This window comes from Monomorium pharaonis, chromosome 10 (assembly GCF_013373865.1).
Source record: "Monomorium pharaonis isolate MP-MQ-018 chromosome 10, ASM1337386v2, whole genome shotgun sequence".
NCBI lineage: Eukaryota > Metazoa > Arthropoda > Insecta > Hymenoptera > Formicidae > Monomorium > Monomorium pharaonis.
This window is the reverse complement of record NC_050476.1, coordinates 17,632,519-17,659,976: the sequence shown is the minus strand read 5'-3', so window position 1 is coordinate 17,659,976 and position 27,458 is coordinate 17,632,519. Positions and strand designations below refer to the sequence as shown.

The 27,458-nt window shown below is 35.6% G+C and overlaps 2 protein-coding genes across 27 annotated transcripts in view; one reads left to right on the top strand and one right to left on the bottom strand.

Moving 5' to 3' along the window:
- Positions 1 to 27,458, top strand: part of LOC105831681 — a 304,195-nt gene that overhangs the window by 236,079 nt on the left and 40,658 nt on the right. For 19 of the 26 annotated variants that reach the window (XM_036292720.1, XM_036292717.1, XM_036292719.1 and 16 more), the window contains 4 exons: positions 11,557 to 11,716; positions 16,618 to 16,755; positions 20,558 to 20,729; positions 22,077 to 22,232. In XM_036292720.1, coding sequence (XP_036148613.1) covers positions 11,557 to 11,716; positions 16,618 to 16,755; positions 20,558 to 20,729; positions 22,077 to 22,232 — 626 coding nt within the window. The remainder of the gene's footprint in view (positions 1 to 11,556; positions 11,717 to 16,617; positions 16,756 to 20,557; positions 20,730 to 22,076; positions 22,233 to 27,458) is intronic. The other 7 variants (XM_036292706.1, XM_036292722.1, XM_028193968.2 and 4 more) reach the window with 6 other exon arrangements.
- Positions 442 to 11,547, bottom strand: LOC118647576. The gene is made up of 3 exons (XM_036292727.1): positions 5,775 to 11,547; positions 3,228 to 3,436; positions 442 to 3,060 (listed from the first exon to the last, which is right to left on the bottom strand). Exons 1-3 carry the CDS (start codon positions 5,926 to 5,928, stop codon positions 2,359 to 2,361), a joined length of 1,065 nt encoding a protein of 354 aa, XP_036148620.1. The 5' UTR covers positions 5,929 to 11,547; the 3' UTR covers positions 442 to 2,358.

Sequence of the window (27,458 nt, the reverse complement as noted above, 5' to 3'; positions counted from 1 at the left end):
TAAGGCTATAGCAAACTCGTTTTTTTTTCCCTCGTGTATGAATTGTCTCCAATTTTATCCATTTTAGCGTGTACGAAAAAAACGTCGTAGATTCTGTGCTGTCGTCACGGAGTAACGCCGACTATTCGACAGCACGTTTTATTTGCCGGCGGCGATCTGGATTGCGAGACGTAAACGGAATTTCAACACGCGACGCGGCTCACCGCCGGGAGGAAAAGCGCTTTTACGGCCGGATCCTCAGACACCACCGCGTTCGCTCGTCGGCGTTATCAACGTCAGCGGAAAATCCGCATCCGTGAAACGTCAGTGTCGAAACTCCGCTTACAAAGAGACAACGAACAGGCAGTGGCGTAGCTACAATTCGTTGACTATTCGCGTCTGGGGACTCGACGGGATCCTCGAAAAATGCACAAAATTATGTCCGCGATTCTTTTATTTTTATATATTTATTTGCTTTATTTGAAAATGAAAGAGTCAAAATTACATATGATAACCAGGAGATTGCTATTTAAGGATGTTTTAGCTTTACAATATCAATTAAAAGTTTTCGAGATTTAAAGACTGCAGGCTCTTAGGCTCATTATTTTTTTCTATTAATAACACAAAATTTTGGTCGTGAATTTTTATCCGGAAACCAACTGCAGAGAAGAAAAATAATAAAAAATTTGATTGGCACAGTAAAAGTGACCTTTTCGATAAACAACTTTTAAACAAGTAGATGGATCCAAGTAAACTTTTGCACGAATATTTATTACAGTTTTATTAGCGTGTATAAAAAATTTAATTCAACTTGTAAAATTTTGTCGTCAAAGCTGTAATAAATATATAACGCTATTTTACTGAGATAAGAATCAAGAGCGAACAAGAAGTTAAATAATTTTTACATTTGTATTTTTACAAACCGATAAGAGAATAGTGCTTAATGATAATAGGATTATAGAATAATCTATATTCTATAAAATTTTTACATTTGTGATGATACTTCAAAACGACCTTTAAATATGTTCTATGCAATAATAATAAGGCAAATGTGCAAAAAGATAGCTCGGTTTTTTATAAGAAAGTCACGTTGAATTTATATAGTCGAATGTTAACGCTTTATGCTGTAACTACGTGATATCTTAACGCCGAGATAAGTCGCAATGAGAACTTTATGCAAATTTTACTGCTTCTACAACTATTAAGACATTCAAATGCCACTTGCATTCGGTCCGTCTGACTATCTTTTTCCTCTTCTACGTGAAAATAAAGAAGAGAAGCGTGTCACGCAAGTCTCATCCCATATCTTCGAAGTCTCACGAGTCATTTGCTCCTTGCCACGCAACGTGATAGCTACGCCATTGACGTTCAACAATTTCGCCAGGCCGGAGTAGCGGTTTTCGCGGGACATTTCCCTCCTCCGCGGTCGCAATTGCGTTCAAGGGAATTCTGCGAAACTAATTAACGCGCGACGTGGATCGATACGCGAAACGAGATCGTCGATTACGGGGGCGGGGGAGGGGGGCGGAGATTCGCGTGCGACCTTAAGCGTGCGGGCTGAAACTCTCCGAACTCGCGCAACTGCAAGAGTTATTACGTGGTGTAGTCGAATGTCGCGATGGAAATTAGTTTTATCCGTTAAATACAGCCGAAACTATCGATTAACGCTTGCGCTTATTGTCTAGTTAGCTCGTTGCGATGGCACTGATCGAATAGCGCGAGCGGAAGCTTTTGAGTAAAATGAAAGAACGAGACGCATCCCCAACGAGTTTAGCGTCTCAATGGCAATCAGTTTTTCACGGAGTGAAGAATCTGAAATTGATTCCTTTGAAGCAGATGCAATTGAAGATGTGCGGTGTGAATTTTACCTCAGAATTTATCCTCCGAGTCGTATCGTGGATTTTGAAGAATTTTACGATAAAATTTTATTTTTTTAATAAAACTTTTAATTGAAATGAAATTCTTCTTCAAAGTTCCCGTTGTCCCATCATCGTGATTTTGAAGGTAAATTCTAAAAGAAAACTTTCTCCGTAAACGAGAACATGTTTCTTTGTACTTTTGTAAAATAAAAAAAAAACAATATTTAGCTTATTGAAAACGAGAAAGAGAGTAGAAATATTGTGTCAAATCGGAAATTCTTATAAATACATTTAAATAATGTGATTTTACATCACGAATACACTTCTTTAAAGAAGCTAGATAAATCTTCTCTTCAGTCAGAGAATTTAAAAAAGGAAAGGAAAATCAATTTCCAACTTAATTGCTAAATTGCAATTCTTAATTTTCTAAGGCTCTCTCGTCTCTCTGACTCGGCACTATTTTTCCGCAATCTTCACTTGCACGCTTGCCACTTTATTGGCCCGAGTCTCTCTCTCTCTCTCAGAATTTGCCGCACTCGTTGCCAACGTTCTTTATAATGGCGCCGCCGAACACTCTGACGGGCGTCCTGCTCCAGGAAATCAACATCAGCGGGCCGCCTATGGGCGGGCTACCTCTGCCCAGCTGGCAGCGGACGTAGGACAATTTCACTAATTGCAAACCTAAGGGGACGCCCGACGATTTCCCGAGCGGCTCGATTTCGCCGGCCCGGTCGTCGTCGGTGCCGTCGAGTGCGATCGCGTGCCTGCGGACCGACGGGGTCCCTTCCCCCTCCGCGCCATCGGTAATATTCAGCGGGGCTGTCGCGGTGGTTGCGGAGGTGTCCCCCGCCGAGGCCTCCGCCGCCGTCCCGTCCGTTGGAGAAGTTCCGCGGGACCAATTAGGGCGGAGCGCGAACAGGATCGAAACGAGCTTGTCGAGGACACGCGCCCGCGCCGCTCCGAGATCCGAATCGCGCTTCGTCCGGGTCCCCTCGACGACGGGAATCACCTCGTCGGCCAGATCGTTGACGCCACCGGTCCAGGGGAATGGCGGCCGTTGATGAGGCGGGCCGCTATTGTCGAGGGAACCGAACGACGAGGCCAGCAGAAGATTGAAGCCCAAAACCGAGCCCTCGATACCCTCCTCCAGCCCCTTGTCGAAGTCCGTATACTCCTGGCCCAGGACGATGTCGCCGCCCCCCGGGATCACGTGGCCGGTCATCTGCAAGAGACGCGATTCTTCCGTTAACAAAGATACACGTTGGGGCGCACGGAGGACGAGGATGTGGGGGAAGCGAATCCACGGTATACGTGCGTTTGAATTCCGCGTGCCGTTTTAAAGGACCCGTAACAAGCTCGCCCTTATACCCCGGCTGTAACCGGATTTACCTCCTCGGAGCGACCTTGCGATGCCAAACGTCCGTCGAGCCATAGGGCGTAACGAGCGACCCGGTTCTCCCAGCTTTGACATACGTGATACCAGCGATGCTCGCGTATGCGAACCGACTGCCGGAGCACCTCCACCCCGCCGATTTCCAGGTGAATGCTTCTTCCGCGCGACGATATCCAAGATCGAATCAAACGTTCCCGCTCGTTCCCTTTGACAGAGAAAGAGGATTATGTTTGCGCATCGCTCGGCACGAGAGGCACGTGCACGGCGAGGGGGGCTGCACGTTACATTCGCGAAGCCAGCGAATTTATGCAAAACCGGCAACCGTACGCCCCCGCCAGTTGTGTCTCGTCTCGGCTGCCGCACGTTTTTGAAATACAATTATTCTTTCATTAAGCAAACGACAGTTGCAACTCTTTCCTGTTTACGCGCACGCAGCGTGAATTAATGGCATTTGACCTGTAAAGGGGTTCGCGCGGATATGCGAACTATAAACTGCACCGTTAAAAATTCATAGTGTTGAGTTTTTTTTAATTGAAGAACTTTCGAGAAAAACTAAGCGAATCCATTTTTTAAAAGATTCCGGTTGGGTGTTGGCGTCAAATTATTCTCTACCAGTAGCGTGAAACAATTTTGTTCCGGCAAGAATTAAACGGAAAGGGGAAATATAAATATAAATTGGTGGTAAATATGAAACGTCTGCAAGAACCGAACAAGTTTTTTTTCCACTGTTTTTTAAGTAGGTCCTCAAAATATTAGTCAAAATTAAAAATTTTGTTTTTATTTTATTGTATCTATTGTACCTATTGAATGACGAGGAAAATTAAAGGAAAGCCGCATATATTCTATAATAAAGGCATTATTTGTTGGAAATTAAATAGTAATAAAAACATGATCTACTTACAATTAGATAATTAAAGGAATAAAAATTTCTACGTTTACAGTTTTTCTCTATATAAAAGATATTAAAAACGAATCTTTTATCTAATATCTATATAAAATCTAATATCTATATAAAAAATCTATATAAAAGAGATCGAAAACGAATCCAATCTAATCTTTATATTTGATTGCGTTATATGTTGCGTCTTGTGTAACAGCATAAAATATTGGTATAGTCGACAAATAATGCTTTACTTGTTATTACTTAATTAAAAAGCAGCATCTATATTAATATAGAATTTAAATCTAACATTAGAAATATATTATATTTAACTCTAATTTAATTTATTTACAACACACGTTAATTTGGACTCTGCTTACTTTAAAACTTTAATTTAAAGCGTGTCAACCATAGAAATGAATTAATTGGATAAGGTTATTATAATCACCTGTGTTGTGGTTGAAATAACAAATTTCAATACACACATGGAAGTTAAAAATAAAATGTTATTATTAAAGGGCTTGATTAGAACATTAATCGATTTAATGAATTGATTTAAATTTGACCGTTTAACATTCAACAACGTATAGTTTTATTCGAGTAATTAATATCATTATTAAATTTCTTTAAGCAGATTGTTGGAAAAATTACTTTACATACGTAGTTTCACAATCCATAAACATTATTCATAAGCGCCATCGAGGGAATTATTTGCTTCCCTTCTAATTTCTTGCGACGCGATCACCAATTCCCCTAGGCAATTAAGATTTTACCAGGCTAATTAATATAGAGTAACGTATTCGTATAAGAGTAACGATGGGTAACAACAGCCCGCTCCGTCATAAATATTCAAGTTTTGTTAATATGCCGGCTCTCCATATCGGCGAGTAGTTAAGTCCCGTGAGATTTCGTAATTCGAGCAATTAACGTGTCGCCAACGGGACCGACCGACCGGTAGCGTTAATTCTCACATGTAAAAAAAAAGTCTGAAGCCGCGGGGCAGAGCGTTCAATTAATATGCTACTAAACGGCGCGCATTTTCCATAAGTGAAGACACTTTCCAAGTGAACTCTTGCGCAAATTACTTGGTGAACGCCTCCGTGGATATATATGTAATAGCACGCGCCGCGCTATGTAAGACAACAGCCCTCGTTACTATTTCCGAAACGGTTACAACAATTCCGACAGAAATGAAGGGGGAGGGGAGGTAAAGGGGAGAGTGCAGCGCGGCTGAAACTCCTTAGCCCTCGGCAGATATTACATCTGCTTGGATGTATAAGCTCAACATCCGTTTTAATGGATCCCATTATCCTCGAATATCCGAACAGCGGAACGGCGGATTCCTATTTTCTGCATTTCGAGCATTTGCGAAATGTGAAGTGCCTCTGCCTTTTCGCAGCAACTATCTCGACTATTCCGTCGTGCAGCGTGCAAATTGCGCGATCTAAGAAATAATTGTTCGACAATGGAGAAACGGATTGGAGCGGTTTGTACACACACGGTTTTCTTGAACGTGAACTTGTCGCGCCGGACAAAGACTCGCGTCGACTTGCAATCGTTAGAGACAATTGCTGTGTGTCGCGCGAGTCCTAAATGCACAATGAGAAAATAGATTAATTACGTATGCGCAATGTCAAGTCGCGATTTCATTGAGAATACTCACTTGAGTACGAGAGGATCGAGTGGGGATACGTGAGATCGGTCGACTTCACCCAAAGGCAGAATGTGAATTCGTGAATTTCCGGCACCGGCAATTCCCATCTGAGAAACTGAAAAGCGAAGGCAATTAGACCAACAGCATATGTACATACATGCATCGATCGTTAATTAGGACGATAGTTTTTTGATCAAAGTTGAATTTCTCTCTCAAGAGACACTTCCAAATATTTCTACTAAATCTCTGAAAAATTATAAATATCTCTCTGAATTTAAAATATCTTTTGAATTTTCCGTCGATTTTATTTTAATTAAAAATTGGAATTTTTGAGTTTCTCTTTTTACTTTTACAAAACGTAATTAAAATCGGAAGTTTATGGAAGAAATTTATGGAAGAGAACTTTCAATGAGGAAAAAATTTATTCCGAGTTAGTCAATGAATTTCTACAGGTAAAAGAAAGCGCAGGAAATCTGGGACACGTTGTACATGTAGAAATGGGTATGTAGACCACGACCGACGTTACTTGGAGTGAACGACGAAAATTAGGCAATCAGCGTGAAATCGACTCTTTTTTTTTTTTTTATTCTCAACGTGTTACGGAAACTGCCCTTTCGCTCACGTAATCGATAGAAATCACGCGAGTTTCCACGCTTCGTTAGAGCATATGTATCTTTTATATCCGACATAGCGATTTATCATTTATTTGTTCCCACTGTTTTGTTCAGCTTTTCACCGCCCGATATATCTAGATGCAGGGTATTACGGAATGTTTTGCTGCGCAATCTCCCTGCAGCCAATTTGACTAATCACTTACGCGAACGTTTCAGTAAAATTACAAGAATTCCTATAGAAGCTGTGCAACTGCACGAACATAAAAAGTCTTTATGGTACTAACTACACGCTTGAATAATTAAGCATATGATACAATGTTAAGTTCATAATGTCAATTTGTAGTCAGTAATTAGATCATTTTTTAAATAATTCCTATGTTGCCATCGCACCTACCGATTATGTTATTTATTTAATTAAAACAGTGGAGTTAAGCAATTTCACTTAGAAACTGTATTGAATTTGATTGAAATTTAATTTATTATTTACTAGATACATACATTAAAATAAACACTACTTTTTTTAACTGAAGAATTTAATTACAAAAATCGGTTAATTAGACGTAGTTGTTTTTCTAATTACATGCGTTAAAATAATATATTCCGGCATGTATATATTGAAGTTAAAGATAAGAAAGTTATTTAATTCACTTAAATTCCCTTGATCTCTTTTAACATTTAACAGTGTAAGAAAGACATCCGGTACGCTTAAAATTAAATGTATGACTTTATTTACGAATTATGCTTATATTCTGTATGAATTTTTAGTAGCTTTCAACAATGTGAAATTACATAAATCATTGCACATTAATAACTTAACGGTCACTGATCGTAATGCTATGGCACCTGAAACTTCTACTTTACTTCATTTCACTATGCTTTCTCCTCATACTAAATAAATTACTAAATAATTTGTTCACTCTTCGTAGTTCCATGTCGAATTAGGTACTTAGCCTATCATAGCCTTTTATTTTTCAAATTTGTACGCGAATTATCTTCGGGAGACTTCCACAAATTTCTCCGAGTAATAAAAATCCTTTGATCCACGTTACACCATCCGATTAAATGAAATTACAGGCGAAATGATGATTATCTTGAAATTATCTCAATCTTTGTACTAATTATCGAAATAATTATCTTAATCCACTTACTAATTATCATTTGCGAGAAATAGTTTGAATCGCAGAAAAGGATTAAGCGCGAAGGATTATTATGCGCCGCGGGCTCTCTCAATGTAAATTAAACAGAAAATCCGAACCATCCCCCGAATTACACCGCGCCCTATTCTCACCTGAATGTAGCCCTTTTGCGTTAGCTGCACGGCGTGCATCGGCGTGCCGCCGCCGGCGTGGTACCTCTCGGCCCCGACGACGAGCTCGGTCGATCCTCTCGAAACTGCCGCGGCCAGCAGGCCCAGGAGGACCAAGGACGAGGAAGGTAGAATGCTAATTCCAAAGTTCACCGCGAATTTCTTCATTTCTTATCCGATCATCGCCCTCGTTGCATCTAATTGCTATTTCTTCAATCGCTCCGCCGTTACGAAACTTGGCCGTTTCTTCGCCTTGGCCTCTCGCGCCGCCTCGTCTTCCTCCCCGTGCACACTTATTCCCAAGAGAGTGATTCTTCTCTCCCTCTCTCTCTCTCTCTCTCTCCTTGGTCCACCCTCCCTCCGTTTAATCTTATCCCGCGCTCTATCTGATCGCGCTCACGAAAAGAGAGAATTGCCCTCCGCTCGGCTCTTCTTGCCCGCCACTGTCCCTTTTTCAACAACCGCTACAACTGGCGACGCCGCAGGTTCCCTCGTCCTCCTCCTCGTCTCTACCCTCCCTTTCGAAACTGCAGAAAACTACCTGCAGCATCTCCTCCCTCGTGCGCCGGTTTCCCTTCACGCTCGCCGCCCCCGTCGATTTTTTACACTTAACCCGGTCCCTTCCCCTTTCCCCTTCTCCTCGCGAACTCCTTTTTCGCAACTTATCCCACTTGTCACTCGCCGAGCGACACTTTTCGCGATCGGGAACAACGGACGCGGGCGGATTTTTCTCCCTCGTCCCGCAATAGCGGAGGCTCCGGATTTTCTGTGTACGCCGTTCTTTTTATTCGGCGACACGAGAAAGCTAAAAACTTTTCGCTGCGTACTTATATGTACCTCGGTACACTTGGATCGCCGAGAAACCCAAAGACACCTTGTCCTCTTCGCTCGACGCGCTGACAACGACTTCCACGAGTAAAAGCACAAAACTCAGCGACTCTTCTCTTCTTTCTCGTGTTCTCCCTAACGAAAGCACTCTCTCTCTCTTTCTCTCTCCCGATTTTCACCTGATGATCTTTATAATTAAAAGCGCGCCAAATGAAAAGGCCCTTCACCAGTCGCGTATTTCTTTTCTATCTCCCGTAGGTGTACAAAAGGCAAGAGCGGAAGAATATTTGTCTTCCTCCTCTTCGTTCGACGTGTGATTAACGCCCGGGCAAGCTGTTATTTTCCTTTCCTCTTGTTACCGCTGAGTTGTCGTCCCTGCGTTCCAACCAGCAGAAGAAAGGTGCACGTGTGAATCTCACCACAAAACCAAATAGTCCCTTTTGTAGAGGAAAATTCTGTTCTTTCCTTCTTCCTCTTTTCAATCTTCCGTTTTCGTTGATTTTCACTAGGTACCTTTCCTTCGATATTTGGAGACCCACTCGTCATTAATTAAACTCTCAGTCGATTCTTCCCTACGCCGACGGACCCACTTCTCTTCCTCCCTTCCCGGCCGGATTCGTCCGAGTGGCGAGTGAGGCGGCCAGTAGCTGAACTCGCGACGACAGTAAACAACGACTAAAGCGAAATCGATGTGAATTGGCCGAGCGCGAGCGCGCGAGTAAGAATCGGTAAGAGGGAGGGACTTTTTCGTCGACGGCCGCAGGTTAAAGCGGCCCATTTCAGTTACCGTGCACGGCGTGTAATTCCCGTTAAGAGAACGAGAATGGACTGCGAGGAGATGGAGATCGCCCACGGATCAAACGTCCTTGCCGGATCACCCATCCACCTACGTTTATTCGTCTATCCACTTATTATTGCGTTTGTCACTATTAATTTTTTATTCAGGCGGTAAAACGAAAACAAACACTGATATAAAAATATATGATATTTACGACTATAATTGCATAGTCAAATAATTATAGTTAGGAATATCCTTTTTATAGTAATTATTACTATAATATTGGTAATAATAACTATATATTTATGGTAAATGCTTATAATGATCATTTTATGGTACAACTAAAACTGTATAAAAATCTTCATTTTGGTTATAGCAACCATATCATAAGTTGCATAATATTATGGTTATGAGAACTATAATATAGTTTAAACCAATTATAAATTTATGGTCCATTGGGGATCCAACCATATTTGATAGTTATTCAACAATGTAAATTATACTTATTATTATCAATAATATATTGATAATTACTATAAAAATGATATTTCTAACTATAATTATTTTACTATGCAATTATAGTCGTAAATATATTTTTCTATCAGTGAAGAACAACTAATTATAAATAATGAAGAAATGAAGGTATGCAAATATGAAGAAATTATACTTACAATTACACACTTTTTGCCTCTGAAATAAACTTTGTAAGGGGTAATAAAATGAAGGAAAATTGTCGATATAACAACAATTGTAGATAATGAAGGAAATATGAAAAAATAAAGATATGAAGAAATACACTTCTAGTATATAATACAAATATATATACTTTTGTTAGGCTCGTTTTCACAATGTATGGTTAATCAAAAAGTTAAGTTAAATATAACTCGAAAATTAATTAATACATATTTTCATAGCTCATGGTTAAATAAAGATTACGGGTATACGCAATCTTTAATAATAATAAGCTTATGAACGAGTACGTATTAATTAATTTTCAAATTATAATTAGTTTAAATTTTTGATTACTTGTGTATTATGAAAATGGGACGCCATAGAGATTTTGAGATATTTTCATTCGAAAATGATGCAATAATGAATAAATAAAGATATATAGATATATGAAGAAGTATACTTACGTACTTTTTACTTTTGAAATACAGCTTTTGAGATATTTTTATTCGAAAAATACATTCTCCGCGTTACATTCTCTGCGATTTTTTTTTTTTCAATAATTTAATATACTCGTAATACGAATAATACAAATCACAGTCGGCTAGAAAATATTTATTACCTACGTTTCGCCACGCCAATTTAGACGTAATACGCGAGAGAAACAGCTTCATTTTATTAACCGTTTTAAAACCTTATGCGGGATCGGTAATCGTATATTCCGTACGTGTCATGCAGTCTACTGTGTGTGATCAATATGGGAAAGTTAATCTTTCGTGGAAAGTTGGTGAGACAAGCAGCGCGAGACAAACGGGATGATACGGCGAATAACTTAGGCATTCCATGTTGCAAGCGAGAGCGGAATTACTGATGATTTATTGCGCGAACTCCAGTCTGTTGCAAAGCTAAACAGGAAGGGTTTAAGGCCCTTGCATCTTGCGATCTCGCACATTCAAAATATCTTTGTTGATAAGAACGGACGCGTTTATAAAGAATTTATTTATTTTAATTTAAATTTAAATTTAAAAAAAAAAGGCCCGTCACCTTTTAGCAAAATCCATTTATCGGGCTTGACAAATATTTGTGTCAGAAGATATCCTGTTTGTTACGATGCAGCATACGTTAAAACGATGGTAGGAACAACCGCGTCGGAAATTCGTGCTGGAAAGCTAACGTTAACGGCGCCGAGTATCTTGAAACCTGTTGCGAAAGCGGCAGCCGGAAGACGCTCGCTATAAACATGGACGAGACTCTATCTCGGCGATTCCGGGGAGATAACGATCCCGAACAAACGCGTTAGAAGATTCTTGCTTGCAAACGTTACGATGCTTAAACAAGAATTGGCAGTTAATTGTACAAGGGTCTCGCAACTCGGCGCAATTAATATGTCCCGGTTGCTACAGAAACATACCTGCCGCTTCGCCCTTTAAGCCGACACGCTGGCCCCGACGTTATTGTTGCATCCACGCGGCAACAATGAGATTGTTACGGGTCTTGATTGGTCTCGGCGAAATGAAATATAATTTCGAATTATATCGCGTGAGCCAAGGTCCCACCTCCCTTTCTGACGAGGCGCCCATCACTTTCTGATTGCAGACGGCCAAGAACTCGACGTCCGGCAGCGGCTACTACGTCGGCGGAAGCAGCACCTTGCCGCGCGGTGGGTCCCTCCTGAGGGCTTACAGCCCGGCGGCGTCGAGCGTCGTCGGGGGTCCAAGCGGAACCCCGACGCAGCCAAAGACTCTCACAACACCAGGTATATGAATATGCCCGCGTTTCCCCTTCTCCCTCATTCCTCTCCGTATCGGTACGTGTGTCGTAAGAATTTTCTCTTAAAAATTACCCTGAAAATCGTGGTAATTATGAGATAACGTGAACCTTGAAGAATTTTACCATACTTTTAATAAAATTTGGCAAAGTTTTAGTAAATTTTGTTAGAAGTATAGTAAAATTTACAAAATTTTGCCAAATTTTATTAAAATTTTAGTAAATTTTGTCAAAAGTGTAGTAAAATTCTTCTTAAAAAAGGTTTACGTTGTCCCACAATTACTACTATTTTCAGGGTAATTTTTAAGAGAAAATTCTTGTACATAATACCAGTCAACACGACTTGTCAAACGAGCGGCCCAAATCGTACTTTTTTTTTCGCGCTAAATTTCCAACGCTGTACGTGTCAGATACACGATATTTATAGCCCAGAGAAGATTTTTCCATTTAACTCTTAAGCGAACACTCGAGAAAATATTGATTGGAGTAACGTTTATTATTTTTGAAATTTTTTTGTAATATAAATAGATTACAATTTCTACAGTTAACTGCTACAATTAAAATACATGCAGGATTAGACGAAATTCATTTAATTTACAAAATAAATCTCTGCGACTTGTATTCAACCATAAAGCTGCTAGTAATAAACAAGACGTACCGCTAAAGAGATTACGGAGCGACAACTTTGGGCCGCTCAATGAGAATTTATCGCTTTGTGCGCCTGTGCATTTCCCTCATGCCTGCACCGATGTTCTCTGTAGTATATTATTATCATCACCTCCTCCTCGCCCTCCAACATATTATACGCGCACGTCCTGTGTAATTTCACATTCCCTCAGACGTATCTTACCTAAGGTGACCAGAAACGTGAAGCTTCTATGTAAAAACATTGTGAATCTAAAATTCCGAGATCTTCTTTGGTCTATCTGACCTCGAGAAATCGCAATGAGACATATATGTACGCTGAAGAAAGAAATTGATAATAATAATCAAACCTAGATATTATTTTTGACGAAACTCCACAAAATTATAGCCTGGATCTATAAATATGAGAAAATGTAGTAATAAAAATCCGGGACTTTTAAGTGGATTCTGGTCAAAACAAAAAAAAAAAAAACTAGAAAATCCTGGAGACTGGGGGAACTGATGGAACAGTGGAAGCAGTAGCGTTCACTGTTCAAACACAATACTCACACAATGGTCACTGTTGTCAATAGAGTAACGTTGTTTGTGAATGAATCCTCACACAATCTTTCGATTTACAATGATTTTTTTGTTACCTCTGTTCTTCTTCCATTTGAATAACCAAATCAATTAATTTCTACGGCTTGAAAATCAAATAAACACAAAAAATATATCCTTCAGACTTATTTATTTAGTTACAAACTAAAGTTTGTAACTAAATAAATAAGTCTGAAGGATATATTTTTATTTATTAAAAAACTAATTTACAAAAGACAAATGTGACACGTGAATCAAGTACAAAATCCAATACTAAGATTTACATTCAAGTTCAAGAGGAGTTGTGTTTTGTGGATTAACATTTTCAAGAATACTCTTTGTAAAACAAGTATAAAAGTCCGAGTATTTACGTGTTCTAAATCAGTTTACAGTCACTCTATCTAGCATGCAGTTCCAATATGTACCTGTACATTTGTTCTCTCTTTTGATCAACACTTCTTACAGTTTTCACTCATTCAATTTCAACAATCAACATTTGATTTAGCGAGATTTAGTAGAATTTTTAAATGCAATTAAACTATTTTTTATTAAATAGTTTCAATTAAATGTTAAATTAATATAACCAAATATTTAGTAACATTTAGTAATTCTCTGTTACTGTTACTATTAACATAATTATTAAGTATTTGGTAAAAAATAATCACACATTTAATTGAAATTATTTCACCAAAACTTGATTATTATTATTACCAATTTTTTTCAGTGTACTACGTTCTATTTTAAAAATTATAAGACAGAGAAATTTTGGAAAATTTGTTTTTGAATATTTCAATGAGTTAAAATATAAATTTTTTATTTCTTTGGTAAAATCTTTTTTGATCAAACTGAAAAATTGACTACACATCGATAATAAATTAATGTTTTTTATTATTAGAAAAATTTACATTCAAATATAAGGCAGATTCTCTATTGACATTGTAAAATTCTGGTCGCCTTTTATGCAATATGTTTAAACAGTCCTCAATGATTCCAACATCAGTACACGACGTACATAAGAATATAAATATCTCTTTTTTTTATTTTGCTGAAAATTGGTCGAATTGACTGTTTGTCGACTGAACTATTAAAACAATTAGTATATATTGCAAGTTGTAATGCAAATATATAAAAATAGAAAGTAAAATTATTTATGATTATAACATATGTGAATCACCTGATTTTATAATCTGGAATAATTTTTACATTTAATGCAATCAAAAGCTATTTAACTTTATCACTTTTTTAAAACAAACAGTATAAGTTATTAATAATATTATGGATATAATTATTTGAATTTACATTATATGCAATTGTTTTTCAATTTCTTGCATTTGAAAACTATAAATGTTATTCCAGGTCATAAAGTTAATAGTTATAATTTACTCAATCGTAAACTCTGAACAGAAAAAAATTAATATTAAATAAAAAAATCATTGTCTTATATAAATGAGAATATAAAATCTTTAAAGAATTTGATGATTTTTAAACATAACTTACTGAAGAAATTTTTTATTGTTTTAAGGAAAATACATTTATATTTATTTAATAATAATTTTTAAGTTGGAAAATATTGAATGGAAAATAACAATATAAATTAAGGATTAAAAATTTTTAATATTATTATTATCAAAACAATCATGTTATATTCTTTTCAAAGAACTTTTGAACACTGAATTATTATAATATTGAATAAAAATAAAAATGGTATTTCGATGAAATTTAAACTATTCTCTAAATTTCTTACAGTAAAAATCATTCAAAACTTGCTCACGTTCAATTTTTATTCTATAAGAATAAATTTTGACACTTTAATTTATTACTCTTATTAAAGTGGTAAATTATTTGAGAAATTGTATGAACTGCTTTTCATCAAGCTTTTAAAGTTAATTTGTTTGACGCCTCGAAAGATGTCTGACATTATATAAGATTTAAAGAGTATCAGACTCTTTAAATAAGATTTTATATTTTTACTTATAGTATATGGAACAATGATTTAATAATAATGACTAATTTTTTTCTGTGTGATATTCCAAATTATATTTCCAGAACATTATCATTTAATTGGCTGGTAAAGAAAGATTGATAACGAAGAACGATTAATATTGCTCGCAAGTGTATCTTTCTCTTGAAACCTTCTTAAAAGTCGACCAATTTTTCTCAATGCGTACCTCATGCTTTGAGCTTGAGTGCATACATTCGCACACTCGCAATCGCCCTTCATTCTTCATACTTCCGGTTGCAAGGTCGTTTCGATTCTTGATCGTTTAACGGAGATTGTTACGACCGTCGGCATTGGCCGAGCGCTATTCGACATTACACAAAAACACTTAATAGGCCGTCTGCTAGTCCAAAGGGAAAGGATGGCCTCATTTCTGGCCGCCAAGAGCGTTCTCCTTGTCGAGAGAACCGTTTCACGGAGATACCGAACCGCCGCGCCGAGAAGAAATGGATTCAGGACGCGCGTGAATAGTTCAATCGCACGTAGATCAATTGCGATTGATCATCAACCATTATGACGAGAGGCGAATCTATTTTGTAAAATCTATCTCGTAAAAGCGTCTTCCAAGCGACGTCAACCGAAAGAAAAAGTTACTTTATTAAGCGAAAGCATTTTTTAAAGAAGACATTTCTTTTGACGCTACGATTAACGATAACGTGCTACGATAACGTGCTCGCAGCTCGAGAAGTGCATATATGTAAAAGTTGACAAGTTGCTACGTCAAAATTTCAATAGCGTTCGTAATCACGCGATTAGAAACTCGTGGTACAAATCTGAATATGTGATAATCTTCGAAAAAAATGTTAAAAGAGACTACTGTCAAATTCGCGTCTTTTTATTTACGATAGAAAAATATTTAATATTTGTGATTATAATCAAATGTTAAAATAATTTCTCATTAGGACCTCTGTTTTACATATATTACTGTTACAGTGTATTTGATAACATAAAATTTTAGTACAATAATAAAGGAATAGTTATTATTACAATAATACACAAATATAATTGACTTCTAGTTGGATAAAAATATTTCATTCATGTATATGATTTAATTTTCTCGTAAAAGTAACAGCATGTGTTAAATTGCACATTTAAATATGTAAATTTATCTTTTCACGCGGTACAGTGTAATTTTTACACTTGGATTTAGAGCGTTAGAGTGCAGCATTAAAAATAATTGCAAATTATACATTTCAATACAATTATTTGCAATTCTTGTTATAATTTACGATAACTGATTATAAATTGTAGTCGATTATAAAATGGAGCTCCTAACCATAATTGTTTTAACATTTATTATAGTTTTAAAGTACTCTTTCTCAGTGCAAGGCTTGTCAGTCTCGTTCTGCCTGACAAATCGCGCGCGCGATCGGTGTTCGAGTATACGTTCGCGGCCCCGACTTGTATCCATGTTTCGGAAGTATCGAACGTTTGGTGTGGACAAAATTTTTATTCAATTGGATCTCGCGCGCAAAGTCCGCGGATAGACGACGTGAGAAACATATACAACGGTCCGGCCGGCGCGGATCGCGGAGAGCTCCCCGTTCTTGTTCACTTCTGCATGTGCACTGAATTTGTCGAACGGCTTAGCGGTGGGTGGAGCGGAGAATACTGGTGGACACGTGCATCGGAGCACCTGGGTACATTGGTTTTTTTGTTTGGTTTTTTGGATGGTTGGATAGGTGTTGGCGGGGTGCCGCCGGCCAAGCCGCTTCGCAGCTACCAGTGTGGTAAGAGTCCCCTTGGAAGCCTCGGGGGCTCGGCGCGCTTCTCTAGAGACAGCTCGGTCTCCCTCTATAGTATACCAGGTCAGTAGTATCCTTAAACATTCGTCAGACACAGCTCGATCCTTCCGCGACGGGCCGCCGGTCAATAGCACGTGCTTTGCGGAAGTCTCGACTTGACCCTTTGATGTCTGAGGCGAGCCAAACGATAAACGCCTACTTTGAGCTATACTGCAATAAAAACGCATGTGCACGTGTGTCTTAACAAAAAATGAAATCTATTGGAAAAAAAAAGAAGTATTTACTGAATGACTTTTGTATATAGAAAAAGGACGAAAAGAGAGATGCTGATGCTTTAGAGAAATTTAATGCTGGCAATATTTATGGTTAGTCATTAACTACTTATTTTGTTGAATATTAAAAGTGCTATGCTCGGGATGGGAGAGAAAAGTTGTTGGTATCTGATTATAATTAGCGTGGGGATAATTAACCCTCCCTTATCTGAACACTTGGGTCTATGGTGTCTGACACAAATAACAACTGCTAATAATAATAACTTTTAAACCAGCAAGTAAGTTATCTGGCTGTTTCCCTTCATAAAAAAAAGTAGGATAAACTCGGTAGGAGGAACTCGAGGCTCTACAGCGAAAAACAAACGTAACACTGAGTCGAGTATGTAAAACCTCGCACAGATGTGTCAGATCCACATGTGACTCTCTTCTATAAATAGCAATTTTAATTATTAAGGGAAATTTTGTTTTAATTAAAAAAAATCAAAACAATATTCAAAACACAGGATACTGGACAAAATTTGTTACTTCAAAGTTTATTTAAAATAGAATATTCAAAACAAATGTTTATCAAATTAACTTAATAAATATATAATGTTTATGAAATCTTCAACTACAATATTAACAGTATTTTATGAATTTTTTTAGGTTTTTTTTTTAATATCTAAAAGTCGAAAAGATATATTCAAGCGAAGGGTTAAATGTTTTATAAAAAGATTTAAATTTATTTGCGTGTGTAGCTTTAAACTCTATTATTTTCAAAAATTGAAGCAGTACTTTTAAGTAGACTCGAATGTGAACGAAATGGGTTTAAACTCTTTACGAGTATCTCGAAAAACAAAAGTATTTGTATTGATATATATATCCCACTTCCAAATGGGACTCGAATCTGGAACAAATTCAATTTCTTCATTATTTTACTGAAAATTTGTATATTTTTAGGGATTATTTAATAATGGTTTTATTCTTAAAGGGGATTTAAATACTATTTATAAAAGATTTAATATCCTGTGATGAAAATTATTAATAAATATATTTTGAATTCTCACAAGTATACACTCATTTTATAATTCGAAAGTATCATTTATGGTCAAGTGCACCATTTTTTAAACGTTTAATACTAAAATGTAATAATAACGTACAATGTGTTACACTGGTAAGAAATAAATACAATTTAAATACAGTTAGGAAATGATTTTAAATGATAATCAATAGACTTCGGATTACATGCAAATTGCATATTTGTTATTTTTTGCATATTTTGTTAGAGCATTAATAATGTGCACAAATTATAATGTTTTCAACTAATTAACATTAATTAGTTAAAAACATTATAATTTGTTTACATTATTAATGCTCTAATAGAATATGCAAAAAATAACAAATATGCAATTTGCGTATAATCCGAAGTCTAATAATCAATTATAATCAATTATAAAATCTTTATCTCTTGATGCTTTTAATATTCAAAATAAATAAGTAATCACTAACCAAATAAATACTTCTACTGTACAGTATTAAACATTTTCAAGGAATATTTTTTTATTTAGAATTATTTTCTCAAATGTATTACTAAATAAACTGCTAATTATTAATATTACTAACAGCGTTTTAGCAAATAACAATCACGTGGCTTAAAACTAATTTAAAAAAGCACATTTAGAGCTAATGAAAAAGCATACTTGATGAAAGCTGGAAAAGAAAGCGTCAAACAACAATAAATTTCTTTTGATTATAAATATAAAATTTGTTAAATATTCCTAACTTATAGCGTGCACGTTCTGATTAAGGATTTTGATACCGTTATTTATCCTGATACGCAGAGAGATATCATACGTCTTGTGAATATTGTAACAGCACAACGACATACATAATCCGTTGTGCGTGTGAAATAAAATGGTATCCGCGAATTAAAATTTAATTCCTCGCGAAAAATAGCAACGAAAGAAAGTCGTCGGGGGCGAAGAGTAGTGACGCAAGAGTTATGATTGAGGAAGACTGATAAATATTAAGCGTAACAACATAAACAGTAACAAATGTGACATATTTGTGGTAAGGAAATGTCGAACCACGAGGGTTGGCACTGTTTGGAGCGCGGTAACTGCTGGAAAACATTGAAATTGGCAGTCGCGATTAGCCGAGTCGGGTCGAGCCAAGTTTTAATTAAACGACCTCGAGACCGTGGAAAATATATAGTGTTGGGAATAAACAGCAATGGAATCGAAATGTTTTGAATTCGCACTGGTAAATTTTCAAACGACGTTGATGTGTCGCGCGAAGAAAAAGCAAGCTGAAACTTTCTCGAGTATTGTAATTATACCTTGAAGAAAATTGATCTAATCAAGTGAAAATTTAATTTAAAATAAGTTATTTAACGTTTACTCTTATAAACGTTTTATTTTTTTTATTTTTTTTGCTCAAAAATGGATCAAAAATATTAAACGTAGCGTTTCAATCATTTAATGTTACTTGTAATAACAAAATTTCAAAGTGTTTAAATTTAATCCAATAGAAGACCACTATTTATTATTCGTGTTTTCTGAAGACTTTTGTTCGTAAATTATTGTTATGGTAATATATGTAGAAAGTGTGTTCGGAGCAGCCACGTCAATGCGAAGTTATCGTAATTCGATATATTCCCAATACTAGAACTAAATCCCTCATGAGCCTCTAGAAACATCCTACGTGTGTCGTCTCCCTTTTGTACAGCGCTGTATTATATCATAATGTACGAAAAGCAGATCATCTCTTTCATCCCATTTTTCATCCGCTCCCGCTGTCACTCGAGAAACCGTAGATTGTGTGCCCTCCGTAAGAAGCACGATCGACGTGAAAGATCTTTTTTTATCATCCCCCTCATATCATGACGACTGATATAAATGACATTTCCTTCGTCGATACGTTCCCTGATTGTAATTTCATTTGCACATTTCGCTCATCATGAAATTCATACTTGGACGGAGGTATCGAGCCACACAAATAGATGACAACAATCGTAAAAACTCTCTTGAAAAACACAAGCAACGTTGTAGAACAAGTAGAACAAGCGTATGAATTCTTTTGTCATCGAGTTTTAATAAGACAACTGCTGATTTCGATCTGTTCACTAATCGGTTATTGGCTTTAGTTTCTTACGAGGTTTATGTTTGTTCCGTTTCATTGTTTGAGAATTAATATTTTGCTGTTGGTATTTTAATTGACCTGAAAAAACGTCTGGTAATGATAATCAACTCTAAATGATAGTTATCGATTTTGATGAAATAATTTCAATTAAATGTTATTTTGGTTATATTAATCAATATTTTGTAATAATTACTAGTTTTGCTTATTTGAATTGACTTAACGTTTTTAAAAATGAAATTATTTCACTAAAGTAACTATCATCTAGATTCGATTATTATTATTAAATTTTCTTTCCAATACATCGTTACATAATGTCTATTATGTAACGATTTTTTTTTTTCCGTGTACGTAGCAATCGATTATTATTTTCCAGTCTGACGCAAAAAGACAACGCAGCGATGCAGAATGAGAGCATTTTGATGGTATTTCTCACGTTGATCTCGACTAATATACGAATCACTAAATCTCCGCAGATCGGTTACACGGGGAGAGCGGATACATGAGCAGCCCCGAGCGCGGCGGTGGCGTCAGTTCCGGAAGCGGAAGATATCCAGCCGGTCCATACAGTGCCGGCAGCAGCTACGAGGATCCGTATTATTCGCAATACTCGGGGACCGTTACGCCCGTCATCGATGAAGAAGCCAGGTAACTGGAGTTTCGAAGTAAAAACAATTCGCGATTGCGCCGCAGTGATACAGCTATGTATGACAAAATTTTATGTATTTTGGAACGAAGAGATTTTCCCAGATTTTCTTCCGCGTTTTCTTTTACTTGCGAATTTCTCTGAACGATTGACTCGAAGCTTATTTCACTTTTACTAAAATTACATTAGGAATTCGTTGAACTGACAAATGAACGATTTAGATTAGAGCTTAGCGATTTTTATCGAAGTCTAAAAATAGAAAATTCATTCTTTGTTTAATTGTCCGCAAGCTCAATTTTTATAAAACTTTTATTAGAGATTTTGCTTTATAATACGGTTGTTACATCAGTCAATAAACAAACAAGAAATATAACCGGTTAATAAAAAAAAAAATACATAAATAACCTAACATAATTATATTTTTAAGTAAAAAGTAATACTTTAATAAAATCTGTGATGAATATTGTATGTAAAATAATATTAATTTGTAATTTATTTATTATTTCAAATTCTCATTATAATAGTTTTATATATTTTTTATTAACAGTTTGCTGGTAATTGTTTAGCGACTGGTGCAGTGATCCTATTTAAATTTAAATATTTGCGCTGCTCTCAACCGAACTTCTAAAATTAAATTAGATTCTTTAAATTAACGAACGAATTAATTAACGGAAGGAAAACGTAGAAGAGTTTAGAGAGTACTCGGTATATAAATTTTAATAGGGAAAGAGAGTAACTACTTGAATGCGAGATGATAGAACATTAGCTCCTTCATTACATCGAGACTCATTTCATTTGCTTTATTAGCATCCCTCTCGATATTTCGTTTACACAGAATACATATATATATAATATAGATTTTTATTTTCTCTCTTTGCTTAAATATCCCCGGAACCGGTTGAATTTATGAAGTAACCGGCAATATTACTGTCGCACCTGTACGCAGTGCGGACGATAGGCATTCATCTCGCCCTGACAAATTATATCGATCGAAGATATAAATGCACGAGTTAATTTGTATAAGTGTCTTTAATATAGCGTCTTTTTGATAAGAGATCCAGCACGTCTATCCGTGTGCAAACACAGCGGCGCCATACAATCCATACGAATAAACCTCCACTCATCCGGAAACCTCCGTCCGCCATCCCATCACTCGTCCTCTTGGTCACGAAAAACCCTTTACCAGAAAAACGTCGTGGCCGGTCCCTACCCCCGAATGACTGAAAAAAACCTATCCTTCCTCCCTTCCGCTCTCTTCCCTCCCTGTCTTCACCGACGCGATGCTGGTCTCCGTACCGCGGTCTCTCCTTCACACGGATGTCTGATAGCGCGGATGTGTATGTCTGTTGTGGGTGGTGCAGCGATACGGAGCTGTTGGAGGAATCGTACAGTCTTTACGGCGTGAAACCACCGGGGCGTCCGCCGTCTGGTCCCCCGCGGTCCCCGTTTCCTCCGGGGGCGCCGCCCCCACTGCCACCCGGCGGACAGGCCTACGACGCTACTCGGTACTGCACCCCACGTCACGCACACTCTGTCGCCTGTTTGTCTTGCGTAGAGGCCTGCTTGTCTGCGCGGAATAAAAGGGGAATGAATAGAAAGACAGGGAAAACGAAATGAATGGAGAGAGAGAGAGAGAGAGAGAGAGAGAGAGAATTGAAACTACCCGAGAATCGTGCTGCGACCGGCTAGCTGGCTGGCTGCTTGCGAATGAATACAAGTTGCATGAGTGTCGTTTCGAGCGAGCTGCCCCCTGAAAGCGGAACGCTTTCCTGGTGAATCCGGGATTTGTTGGCGGAAGTCTCTCTTAATTCCGGAAATTGTCCTACATAATTTTTACAAACACAGCTAGAAACTTTCCGAGCAATCACGCATATTTCGCATTCAGAAAGAAAATTCTGTGACTTGTCTCTTCGTTTGATACCTGGATTCATCATTAGGAAATAAAAAATGGATACGTTTAATATTGTAATTTTATCACAATCATATCACATAAATGTAACAAAAAGATATCGAATTTTTTTATATTAGCTTAATCATAAATTAGACATTTATTAATTATTTGACATTTTTTTATATCTTCTAGGTTTCATGAAATGTTGTTTATGTATTTATATAAACATTAATGTAACTGAAATTATTCTTTTTTATTAATAAATGTTTTAATATTAACAAATTTTTATTACATAAGAATATAAAAATTTGCAAAATTTGTGATTAAAAACTTGTTTGAAACAAAATGTTCATTTCTCCTTATATTTTGAATTATTTAAAAATATAAATTATTACCAATTATATTTTACTTTAAAATGATACTATTCAGAAAATATCTTTATGTATTATATTTATATTTTCTTGTTTATAATACTGTTTAAAAATATTTATTAATCGATAAAATTTTTTTGTGATTAACTTTTCTTTCATGGTGAAAAATATTTCTGATTACTTAATTGTTATTTGAAATACTTATTAAATTGCAATATTGAGCATTATATCCATTGTTGTTTATTTGGGAGTGGTAGTGTTATTCAATTGAATTATTCATTTTTATTCCTTATTCATACCATTATTTTAACTCATCGAAAAACGTTTATTACACTAATATTTCGCGGGCTTCATCATTCCAATAGGCTTTGCGGATTTATTAAAATGAGCTATTTTTAAAAAGATCTTTGGAAAAGATTTGAAAAGAAAATCGAACCTAAAAAATTTTTCATTCCGCGAATTAACTTGATTGTTACACAGATATAACCGTTCGCATTCGTGAAATGTCAGTTTGACTGATCGAGTCTGAACGCTAATAACTTCTACTCATAAAACTTTCGTTGTTTTTCTACCAAGTTCAGTAATTTATAGAAATTTTATTACAAGTCTTTTAACCGAGATCTGCGTGTTCCCTTTTGAACGCTACCACTCTCTTTCCACGCGAAACAAGAGCTCTGTCCATAATGAATCGTCTGCAAGTGCATGTTGTAGAGTCGGATATCTTAATTGAATGATTATACGAGAGAAAAACACACAGAAAGAGAGAGAGAGAGAGAGAGAGAGAGAGAGAGAGAGAGCTGTCACTCTGTCAATTTTGTCGGATTATATCTTTTGCACAAAGTTGGATCGATCGGTGGTACGATGAACATGTACTTGAAAAGCGGAAGCGATTGAGTTCACTATTATCATCACTATGTTTTCATCACATAAATTACATTGTTATAATTAGACCAAATATTTGTATAAATTATGAAGTGATATAATATTGAATGGTACTTTGCATTAAATCTATTGATCTAATCAAGTTTTATTTTTCTAGAGTTGATATTCAAATATATATTAAAAATTCATATCGTTTTGTGCAAAAGTTTCGGGTTTATTTATCATTAAATTTATCTTTTTTTTTTTTAAAGAATTTGTAAATTTATATCTTTTCATTTGTTACAAATATATGAAAATATTGTTTGTTTCTTTGATAAATCACAAAATAGCAAAATTTAATTTTAAATAATACGTATTTTTGTGAAGATTAATTGGCAGTAACAATATTAACAGAGATACAACAAAATTTATTTTTTCTACTATTACAAAATTTAGCTTTTACATGTTGCATAAACGATAGATTGTATATGTATTGTGATATACAATGTGTTACAGATAATATGGAAAAAATATATGTAATAACTTTCTATGATTATTCTTAATTTATTTTTTTAATTGAGTTCTACTTTAGACAGAAATTTATTTAATATAATATTTATAGTCATAAAAATTTAATCTGAATTTTACATGAAAATACAAATTAATATAATACAAATAAATATTTTGTTTTTGAATTAATTACAACTTTCTAAATCAAAATTCTATTTATTTAGTCAAAGAAACCTGTGAAAGAAATTAGATCTGATTATTGCTACATGCTATATGTTTATAATATTTATATTTTTTGGAATGGTTCTACATATGCAAAATAATTAATTTTTCATTGCTCAAAAACAAGAGGTGTGTGTATTGTGTGTATATGCGTGATGCGTGTCTGTTGTGTGTATGTGTGTGTGTGTGTGTGTGTGTGTGTGTGTGTGTATTATATGTGTAAATATGCCATAATTAGTGTGATTTGAAGAATATATATGATACATAGAAGTAACTTGCAACTCGGTGGAATGCAGCATGCCGACTAGCGATCGTAGACAAGAATGCATTGGTCATATACAGGGTGTTTTGCACGAAAGAAGAAACAGATACATACGGCCGGGAGTTGTAAATATATTAACGTGTCTCGAAGTAAATTTAACAAATGGCTTAAAAGATGGTTCACGAAGTTCCCTACAATTTTCATTCTCGTCGTGATTAAGTTGAGACAATCAATGATGTATTTGTCTATCCTATTTCTGCACTATTTCCACAGTAGCTTCCACGTAGATCACAATAATAGTAATATTATTGTTTTATCATTATTAATCATTATTAACTTTACTGCTCTAATGTTTATTTTACTTTGTTTTTGCACAAAATTAATTTCATGAAAAAAGCTCGGATTTGGTAATAACTTTATCAAATTTCAACGGAAGAGAATTTCATCTCTTCCCGGCAAACGCGTCGATAATGATACTTACCAGACCATAAAAATATTACACGATTGCCCTATCTCGAAATTCAACATCACAGATCTCCGTCACGTAGACGATCGGAGATTATCGCGAGCATTTGGTTTTCGGATAAAAGAAAATGAATTTCCTAAATGGAACTGCTGCGTCACGAAGAGCGAAGAGTGTGTATATCAGGAAATTGGACCGGACTACTTGTCGGCCATCCAAACTCACTTTACCCTCTCGCAGAACTTTTACAAAAGTTATATCAAACCGAAGATGATCGCCATAAGGATCACGTAACCCGGTTGCTGATCCACCGCGTGTCACATATATCACCCTGTATATCTTTCTATGTACTGTCACACGTGATGTAGATTGGGCACTGCTGTCATGCGAAGCGATAGATGCACGTGATTAGCATCGTGTTATGTAACTCGTATCCGATTTCACTGACAGGAAATATGTATTTGGAAATGAAAATTTTGCCATTTGTCACGTGCGAAGAGATCTCTCTTTTTCTTCCTCGTCGCAGGGAGCTTCAGGTCCTCCCGGTGAAAACGGATATGTGTACGGAAGGAACGGTTTTGCTGAAGTTCCTAAAAATTTAGCTAGATACAGATCTGAAAGTAAGTTTGTCGCATCAGCGAAATAATTACGCAGGATCCTCAGGCATGATGCTGCGAAAGCCATTCTAACAATCAGCTTGAGCATCCTATAGTTCGATTAGTTCGATTTTTAATGAATGTTTTCAAATCGATATCTAATTAAATTTTTAGATATTTAAGGTTCGTTTCTACTAATGTAGATTAACATAAAATAAACGAAATATAATTTTATTATAATATTATTATATTTGCTTAATGTAGATTAACTTCAATCTCTGTTTAACTTACTTGTTATTTTATTCTAATTATAGAAATTAAAAAAAGATAAAGCGTAAGTAAAATCGATATTAAAGTTAAGTTACATTAGTAGAAACAGATCTTAAACAAAACTGTTCGTTCCGTGTAGATTCGCTATAAGTTTTTATATTGTTAGTATGTTGTTGATATAAAGTCTCTCGACTTTTTATAGATTGAATGCCAAAATGTCAGATTATAATGATAAGTATATTCAGCAAAACGAAATATATTCATTTCTTTTTTAGTAAAGTGCTTTTCATTAAAAAATTATTTGACATAAATGCGACGTACAATGTACGTATTATTAATGTCTCTAATTGACATTGTTACTACTTCACTTTTTCATAATTGAATTGCTACCATCAGTCATCTTATCATGTTTTATATGACATTCAGCTTATCATTATCATCTTCATTGTTAGCGCTATAGTATTACGAACGATGTAGTTTAAGATAAAAATCTCATTTGATTACGGAATCAATAGAAATCACTATTTTATTTACTTCTTCAGAAGATTATTTATTTAAAAAACGCATCATTTCACATTAAAAAGGTTTTCTACTTTGTTATGCTGCATTTTTTTAAAAGAGAGATTTAAGATTTAGAAATTGTTTTTAAGGAAAGTTTTCGGAAACAGTTTTCAAAATTATTGTTTGCTCTTTATTTATTATTGTTTTAAAACTAACTTACTATTTATGTTTTATAAAAAGTATGAATAATTGATTCATTTGATGACACAACAATAATTATAATGACTTTGGAGTTTTTAATATCACTGAGAAATTCTATATAGTCACTGATGAACCATGCGGAGGTCTAATAAATCTTTTACTAATTATTTATGTGTAATTTTAATAAGAAATTGATTGAACAATGAGAAGTAAAAAATAAACAATTTTGAAAAATATTTATTTACTGCTTTTAAAGATTTTCTAAAAATATGAGCAAGTAAAGTAGAAAACTCTCTTTGAATCAAATTGAAGCAAATAAGAATCTTGAAAATTGTGAAAGACAATCAAATCTAAAATTTTACAATTGCTGATAACTCCAATTTATTTTATTAAGTAATTTTAACTCTAATTAATTAACATCTGGTATAACGATAGGATTTCTTTTGTTCTGTATCCGATGGATTATTTGTCGTATAGCGCATGAGACTGTCTGACGAGGTCGTGATATGCAATGTCTGTTTAAAGCAACCATGGTTCTTGCAGCATTCGGCAAGCGTGGTGTTTCACCGAGCGCCTGGCGTAT